The sequence below is a fragment of the Anguilla anguilla genome, chromosome 13 (assembly GCF_013347855.1).
Source record: "Anguilla anguilla isolate fAngAng1 chromosome 13, fAngAng1.pri, whole genome shotgun sequence".
In the NCBI taxonomy this organism is placed as follows: domain Eukaryota; kingdom Metazoa; phylum Chordata; class Actinopteri; order Anguilliformes; family Anguillidae; genus Anguilla; species Anguilla anguilla.
This window is the reverse complement of record NC_049213.1, coordinates 31045081-31057096: the sequence shown is the minus strand read 5'-3', so window position 1 is coordinate 31057096 and position 12016 is coordinate 31045081. Positions and strand designations below refer to the sequence as shown.

The 12016-nt window shown below is 47.2% G+C and overlaps 1 protein-coding gene across 2 annotated transcripts in view; it reads left to right on the top strand.

Moving 5' to 3' along the window:
• ube4b (ubiquitination factor E4B, UFD2 homolog (S. cerevisiae)) overlaps positions 1-12016 on the top strand; it is a 39224-nt gene that overhangs the window by 14410 nt on the left and 12798 nt on the right. The window contains exons 4-10 of one of the 2 annotated variants that reach the window (XM_035388277.1): positions 8-98; positions 1545-1686; positions 1927-2152; positions 7950-8091; positions 8759-8859; positions 9463-9577; positions 10755-10838. In XM_035388277.1, the coding sequence (XP_035244168.1) occupies positions 8-98; positions 1545-1686; positions 1927-2152; positions 7950-8091; positions 8759-8859; positions 9463-9577; positions 10755-10838 (901 nt within the window). Of the gene's footprint in view, positions 1-7; positions 99-1544; positions 1687-1926; positions 2153-3605; positions 4088-7949; positions 8092-8758; positions 8860-9462; positions 9578-10754; positions 10839-12016 lie in introns of those variants that run through there. The other variant, XM_035388278.1, reaches the window with a different exon arrangement.

Sequence of the window (12016 nt, the reverse complement as noted above, 5' to 3'; positions counted from 1 at the left end):
TCTGCAGCAGCATGTCCCAGGTGGATGTGGACTCAGGAATAGAGAACATGGAGGTGGAGGAGAACGATCGCAGGGAGAAGAGGAACCCGGCCGACAAGGTAGGCGTGACCCGAACAGAGAAGCAGGCCTGCAGTGCTTTAGTGTTCCTGTGTACGCTGGTGGAGTGAAATGGGAACATTCAAATCTGCTGCCGAGTCTGCTGTGACCTTCAACAGATGTCCATCATCGTCAACGACGGTGACTCTGCTCATTTTCAAGGACGACTCCAATTATGCTGTTGGAGGCGTGCATGCTTCCAAGCATGCGTGCGCGTGTGTGCGTGTGTGTGTGTGTGTGTGTGTGGGTGCGTGTGCGTGCGTTTGTGTGTTCAGCTGAGAAAATAAGTTTGTCACGTGTCTCTAGCACAAGACCATCTATGCTGACAAGATAATCTAATGATAGAATCTAATGTTAGAATTTGATGATAGCAGTCTGATTTGGGAACAGAACAATAGTTGAATAGTTACAGTATTTTTGAAATGTCACTTTTTGATAGATAGGTTCATTTTAAAAGAAACTTCCGTACTTAACCTTTGGTATTATTCTGTTGTATTTCTTTGTAATGTGAAACAAGATCGGTAGATTAAATAATTAATGCCAAACAGCTGATATTTCAAAATATTTAATCAGCCTATTGTTCCAATTTATTCATTACAATGTTTGAAATGTGGGTGATGTTTCATACAGCTGGAAACGGAGTCCAGTTGTTCGCAGAGCGTACCGTTGGAAATGGGTACATCTATTGTTTGGGAACACGGAGTGCAGCAAAAGGATTTCTAAAGACGTGATTCATGAAAGAATGCATTACGGTTGCCACGACAACATCCTTGCCGGTCTGCTCCATGGGTGTCAGTCAGCGAGCTGCAGCATCTGTAGAGCTGGCGCTGAAACGTAGAGGCGTGCTGCGGATAGGCCGGCGGTGGAGTGAGCTCTCAAGGCCTGCCCATTCAGTGATGAACTTGAGCTTGTTATTGATTTAAAAAAAAAAAAAAAATTTTATCTGTTAGGACTGTGAAATTGGTTTTTATTTTTGTCAGACAGATCTATCATAATGTTGCTGTGTATTTGATATTTAAGTTTTTCAGCTGGTTTGAATTGGTCATTAAATTAAAAGCAGTCCACTCCTTAACGGTTTCAGTAAATATGTAATGATGAATTCTAAAACTTTCTTATGCTAAATGGCTCCAATAAATAATATGTGACCAGAAACACTGAACATACGCAGTTTGTGGTATTATAAAAATTTGTGGTACACATCGAGAAACTGATTTGGATTTCAGAATGGATTAAAAGTGTGTTTAACCAGTTCTCTGAAGGGCAGTGAATCTGAATGGTATTTTCTCTTGCCAAACGCAGAATCACCCCACAGTAAGCCGGTGCGGTGCTTTTGAAGACCGTGCGCGTGCTGCTGCAGAGCAGAAGGAAAAGAGCGTGTGCGCAGACGGATTTCCCTGCAGCCGCTGGGTTTCTCCGTCTCCAGACGCTCACGCGCGATCTCCTTTCAGGACTCCTCCGGTCAGGACGTGTCCGAGGAGCAGGCCCTGCAGCTCATCTGCAAGATCCTCCGCGTCTCCTGGAAGGAGCGGGACCGCGACGTCATCTTCCTCCCCTCCCTCGCCACCGAGTTCCACCAGCACCCCAAAGAAGGTGGGGCGACCGCGAAGCGCACGAAGCGCACGGCTAATGCGCTTTTCCGCACGGCTCGCCTCTTCTGCAGCCTGCACGATTAAAGTAGTGTCATTAGTGTCATAACCAAGTGCAGTGCGCAAATAATTATTTCTCCTCTGCTAAAGATATCATTATTATTCATTTTAGTATTTTATTGTTATTGCTCTTGTGATTATTGTTGTATCTGAAGGATTCTTACTGTTTTTTTTCTCTCCACAGTCTATGCGGATTTCAAGGACTTGATTGGCCAGATTCTGATGGAGGTTCTCATGATGTCCACCCAGTCGCGGGATGATAACCCCTTCGCCAGCCTGACCGCCACGTCTCAGCCAATCGCAGCTGCCAAATCTCCTGACCGCCATCTGACATTAGTCCCGCCCTCCAGCCAGGGGAGCAGCCCTATGTTTGCCTGCGGCGGCTCCTTCGGTGCCAGCTCTCTGTCAAGGCAAGTTCACGCCGTCATGGAGCCATGCACACGCACTTGCACACACACACACACACGGTCGCACGCACACACACATACTCGCACACACATGCTCGCACGCACCCACACACACGCACTCGCACACACACGCTCGGACGCACCCACACACATGCTTGCATGCACGCAAACGCACTCGCGCACACACGGTCGCACACACACACACATACACACTCGCATGCACACACGCGCATATTTCATAATTTATAATCAGATTTGGTCAGGTTCAGGTACACTGCTCCACTGGTCTTCAGTGAACAGGCAGGTTATTGGTGAAAGCCGTCAGAACCAGTGATACATAGAGGGAGTTGTTACATGAAGGGCTAAGGGTTCAAATGTCCTTTACACTTGTATGTTTATCACTAATCTCTAGGAACATATACATTTCTTTTAAAATCCATTCCAAATCCACTATACCTGCCTTCAGCAAATCTCTCCTTCACACGGTAGTTAGAGCTACTTTTCTCACTGCTTGGTTGTCCCGCTCTCCATGTTCCTCCGTGTACAAGTAGTCAACCTTTTTATCATAATGCTCAGAATCACCCATCACACCAACAGAAACACGCCAGGCTGTGCGGTGTTCATGGTATTCATTTGTATGTGCAGTTTTTTGTTTTTCAGCAGCTGATGTGTGCGAACTCTGTGTGAACTGCCTCCCACTAAAAATGTATATATATAATATCGGCAGGAAGTCTAGAATTTTAGGGGAGTGGTGTACCTTGCCATGAGCTTGGGGGGGGGGAATGCAGCTGTTACCAAAGGAAACAAACCTACCAAGTACAAGGTCTAGCCTATGCTTGTGATAATGATTTTTGAACTGACCCACTAAGAAGCGTGGTCAGGATTTTCCAGGTTTTAATGCTGTCTCTTTATTGCATCGTAGCCTTGGTTTGGTAACTGAACTATAGTTAAGTGGGGCCATTGAGTGTTTTTGGGGAGGTTACTGGTCTGTTCCCTTCATCGCCCCTCAGTCAGCTTTGGTATTGTGGACACTGTGAACATGTTTCAGGTTGTGTTGTCAGCCCTGTTCTATGATGTTGTTTGCAGTCTGTATGGCTGTAGCCCACACCCACAGGCTTTCAGCACAGCCAGGATGACCCCGCCATCTCTCCCATCAACCCCTGGCACACCCTCATTCTCTCAACCTGTGCCTCCCAGCCCCCCCGCCCCACGCCTCTCCTCTGGCTCCACGTCTGCGCCCCTGCCAATCTCACCGAGGTACCGTCCGTACTCGGTCACCTACCCATGGGGGGCCTCCTCCTCCCCGGCCCCTGGCCCCAGGTTTGGATCAGTGGGCCCCACGACCCCCAGCCCTGTGGCCCCGGGCATCCAGGGCCCCATGGCCCCCAGCCCCCAGGGCCTTGTTGTCCCCAGCCCCCTGGGCCTTGTGTCCCCCAGCATCCAGGCCCCCATGACCCCCAGCCCCCAGGGCCTTGTGGCCCCCAGCACCCAGGGCCCGGTGGACCCCAGCCCCCAGGGCCTTGTGTCTCCCAGCATCCAAGGCCCCGTGACCCCCAGCACCCAGGGCTCTGTGGCCCCCATCCCCCAGGGCCTTGTGGCCCCCAGCATCCAGGGCCTCATGACCCCCAGCACCCAGGGCTCTGTGTCCCCCATCCCCCAGGGCCTTGTGGCCCCCAGCATCCAGGGCCCCATGACCCCCAGCACCCAGGGCCCTGTGGCCCCCAGCATCCAGGGCCCCATGACCCCCAGCACTCTGGGCCTCGTGTCCCCCAGCCCCCAGGGCCCTGTGGCCCCCAGCACCCAGGGCCTACCCTCCAGCCCTCAGCCCATCAGCTCCCCGCCATTCCACCGCCCCACCGCAATGCTCCTCCCCCTGACAGCCGGCTCATCCGCCGCCGGGGCCCAGCGGACTGCCCAAACCTCCAGGATCCCTCCTAGGTACCAGACGGCCTGTGTGAACCATGCAAAGTAGAGCCTATTGCAGATTTTAACCCAGCCACCCAGTTTTAACTCACTCACAGTTTTGACTCACTGTCTGGAGTCTTGTGTCCTTGTGTTTGTTCAGCTTGTTCAGGCTCAGCTTTTGTGGGTGAATTCACAAACTAATTGCGATTTGAATGCTTTTTGTTTTGGTTTGCATTAACCAGAGAGGGCACTAGCCAAACCCTGAAATCCCAAAACAGATGTCAGTGCCTAATGGCTGTTTTGAGTCCATTCAGTTTAATACCATTCTGCTGAGCGCAGTGCCCCCCGTTAGAACGTATTTAGTCACACAAAATAATAATGCTGCACCGTCGTGCTTCCTTGCGCTGAAATGAGAAGCGCGACATTTCAATTCTTAGTTTAATCCTAATTAGCATTTTTAAATCTCTTCGATGCCACCATCCACAGGCAGTGCAGGAATGGAAAAACAATCCATCGTCTGAAACCTTTTCTGCTGCATGCAAATATGTTGTGTGAATAGCATTGTTCATCGTGATAAAAAGCTTTTTCTCAGCCATGCTCGTAAGGCCACCAGCACAAATTTCCATTTTGCAGTCCAGTACCTAAGCACAGGCAGTGTACGGGTGCCAGCTGATCTGAGGAGTTCCTCTTGTGTCCTGCTGCCTGAAGTCTTTCCATCCTGGTAAACAGTGTGGCCAGCTGTGCATAGTTCTTCTGGAACTCTCCATATGGGCCTGGGTCAGTCAGGGTTATCACTGCAGCTAGTGCCTTAGCTGGAGGCCCCTTTGTGCTTATTACCGAACAGCGAAGTAGGCCGTGGTGCAATGTATAATGATGTTTTATTGGAACATGCACTGTATCATGGGAAAAATACCAGTACACAGACCTTTTTGGATTTATAGAGAAATTGCCATTGAGCGGCTGTGCGAAACTTTAGTGTTTGTGGATTTATTGATTTCTGCAGCTTTGTGGTTTTTTTTCCAGTCCCAGCCTGAGAACGAGAACTTAAATTTGCTTATGACATGGACGGCACTGTTTGGATTTTATTGAGCCGACGTAGGTTCCGTCTCAGCATAAATTTATTTTTGGGCTTAATGCCGCACGGCGAAGGGGCTTGAGGGAGCTGCGGACGGCGCAGCTGTTAGAAATCGGACCGATATCGGACCCCGGTGCCGCTGCTTGTGTTCCTGCGCGTTTTAGCCGGCGGGAACCGCTCCTCAGCCGACAGCGGCCTCCCTGCAGCTGCAGAGCAGGGTTTTCATCTGCCTGTCCGCCCTTTGAAGCACGAATGGACAGCCTGCTCAAATGGATCCTGCTGTGGTCTCGTGAATGCAGCCATCACTTCTGCTTCTGGTTCAGGCTTGACGTTTCCCTTTTTCCCATGGCTTTGCACGAAGCATGTGTATGGTTTTAACTGGGAACGGTTCAGTTTTTCATAGTGTCACTGCATGTCGTCCTCCTCCAATGAGCATTATTAGGTTGGTAAGTCATTGCAGGGTGGTAGATTATTAGCACATTTGTAAGCAGTGATGAATGGATGGAGGAGCTGGGTTTCAGTAGACAGGACCTCACCCCTTTTAGGCTTTAACTGTAATCCACTCCTTTTCCTCCTCTCATCTTATGCACTTATTTATGTTTTTATTTTCCTTTCAGTTTGTCCTTCACTTTTGAGTTTCCATTTCACACCCTTTCCTCCCTCTTTCCTTCCTTGTTCATGCCATCCCCCCCTTGCCCTCGCCATCCAGTTTCTACGACAACCCCCTCTCCCTCCTCTTCTTTGCCCTCTCCGATGTCTCTGAGGACAGCAGCGACGAAGAGCCTGATGAGGAGGAGGAGGATTTTTCTAGGGTGACTTTTGGGTCCAGGTACCTGTGCTGTGCCTGTGTGCTGGTAGACTGCATTTCCCAGCATGCCGCCTGGCCACTAACACTGCGCTGCTCAGCTGGTCCCTTTTCACGTATAATATCTACTTTTATTCGCCAGGCTGCCTTCCCCTCATAACAAGTACAGTTTTAGGGTGGGAAGAAAACGGTATTTGTGGGAGTTACTACTAAAACATGTTTTGTTATAGAATATTGATTATTAAAGCATACTATGCAGGATTTTTACCTTGAAAATATTATAAAATAACCACGTTCAATCATATCTATAATGCCCTGGCAGTCTCTGTCTTTGTTCACATTTGCCGAATCCGCGTTCCATTGCCTGTATTTCTTCTTCTAAAATGTGTTTAGGTCCTTTCTGGGCGTGACTTCTCTGTGGGGAGTGGAGAGTGTGGCTACAGAGCCTTTGGGTGGGATCTGGTTTCTGTAGCTAGCTAGCTACTGTAATGGCAAGGTGTAGAAGCAGAGAGAGTGCGAATCAAAATGATAAGCCTCATTCAAAAACAAGAGTCAACCTTGGATTTGCTTTTTCTCGATCATAACAGCTACAGTTCACAAAGGGTATGAAAAGCTATGTGGATTGGAGGTGTATTTTCTGTTGGACTTGTAAGTAATGTTACCTGTAGCTATACATTAGGTAGCTAGATGGCTAGGTAAGTGGCTAGGTAAGTCAGGTACTCGGGGTGAATGGGCAGGCTTGAAGACGGAGGAGAGTTTTTTTTATTTTAAACACAGGACGACAGCACACACACACACACACACACACACACACACACACACACGAGCGCACGCTAAAAAAAAACCTTGTAATGGAGCACACCTTGAATTGTTGCCCAGGGGTCAAACACTACAAGAAAATCACAAATGGTTGAGCTTTCACGGGACCTTTGATCTTCAAATCCAATGTTCTCTCAAACGATTTAAAGATTGCATGTATTCAGTCGGACAGCTGCTGAACTTTAACTGTAAACATTGACCAGTTGATTTTCGTGTGACTGTAATGGAATAGTTGTCATTTTGTGTTCATGTTTTCCAAATAATACCTTATTTAAAGGTGTAGTTTGTGTAAAGTAATTTAAGTTAAAGTAATAGCAAAGCGAACTTGTTATGATTTGTTAAAAGCATACTCTTCGGTCGTTTCTCATTCCCGTGTTTCTATGGTAAACGGCACGCTGTGCCTGCGGCCAGTGCACCTCCCACAGTGCTTTGCGTCAGGCGTGTTGAGGGCGAAGGCACACGTGACCCCGGGGACTTGAGTAATTAACACCAGGCTTTGATAACCAAGAGTGCGCAAATAAGGATCCGTTTGGCCCCCCAGGAGAGGGCTATCCTAATTTTCTGTGGATTCCACAGAAAGTGTGTTGTGGAGAGATAACACGACTAACCGGTAGAGCCTGAGGTTTGCTGTGGAGTGTTTCTGTTGACCAGTGACTATGGACCTGGGGATTCCCACCACTAACAATGCAAATGAGCATACTTTTGATAAATCTACGTTTTTTGAACTGGACCTCAAATCCAAAGCTATTAACTGGACCTTTTGCTTTGAATACCAGTGTTCTTGTGGATTTTGAAATTCACTGTTAATGTAACATAAGGATTCACTATGCTTTCTGTCATAATTTGTTTGCATATCCAGGGGCTACTTTCCTGGGTAGCAACTTTTTTCATTCATTGGACTGCAGATCTGTGTTGTACTGTGATATTACTTTATTATAGTACTTACAGGGGGACAGTCCATTGGCTTAATGAACTTTTCTGGACGAGAATGAATGTGGTAAAGCTTAAAAATAAGTATCTAATATTGGTTTTGCTTCATTATGAAAAATGGAAAACATAGGCGAGGTAGGACAGAGTAATTAGATTGCTCCTGGTTTATGGTGGATGCAAAACGAGTCCCCGTGTGGACAGAACAGATTTCTCGTTTTCGTTTTTTCCTCTCCTTTTGTGGGTGATGAGTGGTGTTGTCTCTACAGCCTGGGGGCGTCTGGAGGGGGCGCTGTCTCCGATTCGGGCAGCGACCGTTTCACCATCGAAACGTGCAAGGAGACGGAGATGCTGAACTACCTCATCGAGCGGTTTGACAGGGTGGGCATGGAGGAGAGGAAGGCTCCCAAGGTATCCGAAAAGCACTTAAGAAAAAAGAGAAGACACGTTTTTTGCCATACCACCGAAAAAGAAAAGCTGGTTATTTTCTATTTATATTTATTTAGAAACAGTTTTATGTTTTCAAACTACATGTCTTACATTCATAAATGTCTTCCGTCACCGCTGTGAAAAGAGACTTGTTTGAAGGGTTGCATTTTTATATTGTTGTTACGATTACTGCCAGTGGTGTTATTATTGTGGTCATTTTATTGAACAAATGACCACATTGTTCCCGTGTGAAAATATTCATGCTATCTGTAGTGAAGGAGTACAGTATAATTAAAACACCCGAAACGACAGGGAGAAAATAATACTGTAACAAGACAATAATAGGTCAGAATAATGAGGTCATAATAATCTACAGACATGCTGGGATGATTTCTGCCATCAGTGTATCCATATCAGTTATTGAATGCAACAAGGAACATTTTGAAGCCTGGCATAAAAGCTTTTGGCTGTTATTTCTCTTATACCATAGGGATTTTCAGTCAGGAACATAATACAGTAAATAATCTGAAATAAATTCTGTTTTGCAGGGGTGTTCAATAACGACAGAATATTAAATACCTTTTCTCTCTGCAGGGGTATTTGGTATGGAGGATAATAAACTCAGTGTAATATCTTCTGTTCCTTTCAGATGTGCAGTCAGCCCTGTGTCAGCCAGTTGCTCAGCAACATTCGCTCACAGTGTATTTCCCATGCTGCCCTGGTCCTGCAGGGCACCCTCACGCAGCCCAGGTGAGCGACTGCTCTCCCGTCCAATCAGTGGCCGGGGCAGGTTTTACTGGTCTGGCAGGGGTTTTATCAGTCACAATCTGGTGCACAGAGAGCTGGACCCTTTACTTCCTTATTGTGTCACTTTTGCACTCCCTGAGTAAACAGCGGTATTTGCCCAAAAGGGATTTTTCTGTTTTTAGGTATTGCACTATATTTTGTTCTGCTTTTTGCATAACCTGTATGGAGAAGGAATGACAATAAACTTAAACTTAAACTTATTGGACATACCAGTGAAAGCATGTATTTCTCCATTGAGGTTTGCAAGATCTCTTGCCCACAAAACAGTGTTATGTTTAAAAAAATAAATAAAATTAAAAAAAAAAACATTAGTGTGATGTGAGGAAAGATGAAAGAAATATTCTTCCATGGCATTCAAATGGCATGTGTTATCTATGGTTTCAGTTTCTCAGCATAGTGGTCTGTCATGAAAAGCAACAGTAACAAACACGTAGACCCCCTCCTGTACTTGGAGCCAGTGTTAAAGGGGACAGTTTAAAGTGGTGGTGGGCTGGATCAGTGTGGCCAGGTCTGGGTTACTCAGTGTCCCCTCTTTCTGCGGCTCAGGTCCCTGCTGCAGCAGTCTCTGCTGGTGCCCTACATGCTGTGCAGGAACCTGCCGTACGGCTTCATCCAGGAGCTGGTGCGCATGACTCACCAGGAGGAAGAGGTGTTCAAGCAGGTGAGGAAGGGAGCAAGCTGGGCAAAGTCCACGGGCTGGTCGCCCTTCTTCTGCCAGGCTCGTTTGTAACGAGAGCTCCTATTGGATTAGCGCCGCAGCTCGTGATTGGTTCGGAGCTTATAGACCGATAGAGGGAAATGGCATCGACCAACCCGGAGAAGAATTGCATTCCTTATGAAACATTCAGAGATGTGACTGCCAGAGTTATTGACCTTCACTTTAAAAAATGAGGGAGGCGTGAATAATTATGCAGCCCTGGCGCATATGGCGGGCACGGACGCCACAACAAACATCTCAGTTGAGGAAAGATAACATTTTCTGAGTTTGCCCATTTATGAATTCAAATGAGAATTTTATTCTTTGAAAATGTAAAATGTAAAATTTCTTGCGGTGGTACAACAGAGGAGCGTCTCTATCCAGTTTTCCTGAAATATCAGGTCACGGCAACCCCCGTGAGATTAATTAATTTCAGTGTCACGCTGTTAATTAATCCTTCATTCTACCGGGAGACTTCCTTTATTATATAGCGGAGAACAGTTACAGAAATATTCGAATAATTGTGAAATAAATGCATGCTGTGCTGTGCCATAGTTCTGCAACTGTACTCACAGCACTGTGCTACAATGCTTTATATGACAGCATAGAATATTATTGGCATGATCATAAAAGCCATTTATTGTTTACTCGTTATTGATAGCAGATTCAAGGAGCTTTGGCCTATTAGACCGGCAAGTGCTGTGATTGCAATTAGGAAAGCAAACGGTAAATCCCGCCGATGTTCTGGAGAGATACAGGGCTGCGGGTGTGAGGACATTTGGGAGGGGGAGGGAAAGCGGAGTGTGAAAATTGGGCTTGAGAACACGCTGCTCCTCCTCCCAGACGCCGAAGTGGATACAGATCTGCAGCCTGAATTGCAGATGGAGGGACCCGCCGCGGCACGAACACAGCGAAGCAGACAGTGCCTGTGAACTCTGAGCGCTGCTGAGTCCCCACTTTCTACCGTTAACCGTTTGCAGATTCGCAGATCAGAGATGAGTCGCGTGTGCTTCCTGCTCCTCGCGTACCTCAGCTGCCTCTGCGTCCGGTTCGAACCTCTGGCATTTTCGGACCAAAAACAGGATTGGTTTCTTTCCTCTGAACTAAAGTGTTTTTTTGTGTTTTTTCTCCCCTGCTGCAGATCTTCATTCCTATTCTTCAAGGGCTGGCTCAGGCCGTGAAAGAGTGTTCCTTCGACAGTGACAATTTCAAATATCCCTTGATGGTAAGGCAACCGTAAAAGAGCCGGTTGAAAGCCTCACGGCGTCTTTGTTTTGAAGCGGCCTGCCCATCTGAACAATATCAGCCTGTCAACTGAGAATGAGGGAGATTTATAATGGTGTCCACATGCAGCTCTGAGCAGTCTCTGTGCGGTGCAGGGGAAACTACGAGTTTCAAAGTAAGAGGGGAACAATGATTACACATGGTTGAGCAAAGCATTGTTTTATGGATTATTGTGCTCAGGAATGCTTTGCTTTGCATAAAACCGTGAGAGCCGATATTCCCATCCAGACGATTTTTATAAAATAAGAGAGTTCAGTGCCCTGCAGATTACCTTTGCCCTGTTCAGTGGAGCACTGTCTTCCTGCTGAGGGGGTTTTTCCTGGTAAAGCCCCTGCTCTGTGCTGCACATGCCTAAGGGTGCTTGAGTTTAACTGTAACCTTATCTCTGCCTTCACTGAACCTCAGAGCCTGACTCATTGCGTGTGTATATGTGTATACAGTATGTGTGTGTGTGTCTCTGTCTGTGTGTGTGTGCGTGCTCGCGCGCATGTGTGTGTGTATGTGTGTGTATGTCTGTGCGCGCGTGTGTCTGTGTCTGTGTGGGTGGGTGTGTGTGTGTGTCTGTGTCTGTGTGGGTGGGTGTGTGTGTGTCTGTGTGTGTGTGTGTGTGTGTGTGTGTGTGTGTATGTGCGTGTATGTCTGCGTGTGTGTGTGTGTGTGTGTGTGTCTGTCTGTGTGTGTATGTGCGTGTATGTCTGCATGTGTATGTGCGTGTATGTCTGCATGTGTGTGTGTGTGTGTGTGTGTGTGTACCAGAGTGCTGGCCGTGGCGATAGACCCAGTGGAACACAGTTGTTATTGTTGGTCTCCAGTCTCACGCTGGTGTGATGGAATGCCTTCACGGCAGTAAGCTGCACGTCTGGCATTTTTAAGGGGCCGATATGGAAATCAGCCAAACCGAAATCAGCCTCCTTTTTATTTCTGCTTCCCCTGTCAGTGCTGTACGTGCTACACTGTCGGGCAGTCTCGCCACAGGCTTTGTTTTTTCCACTGTGCTCTGCATTGCTTCAGCAGACTCCATGTGAAACTGTGTTACTGTACCTTGCTGCAGATAAAGACGGTCACATCGTGGAATGTGCTCCCTTTTACTGATTGTTGAGCGAAGGAGCATTCTGTTGT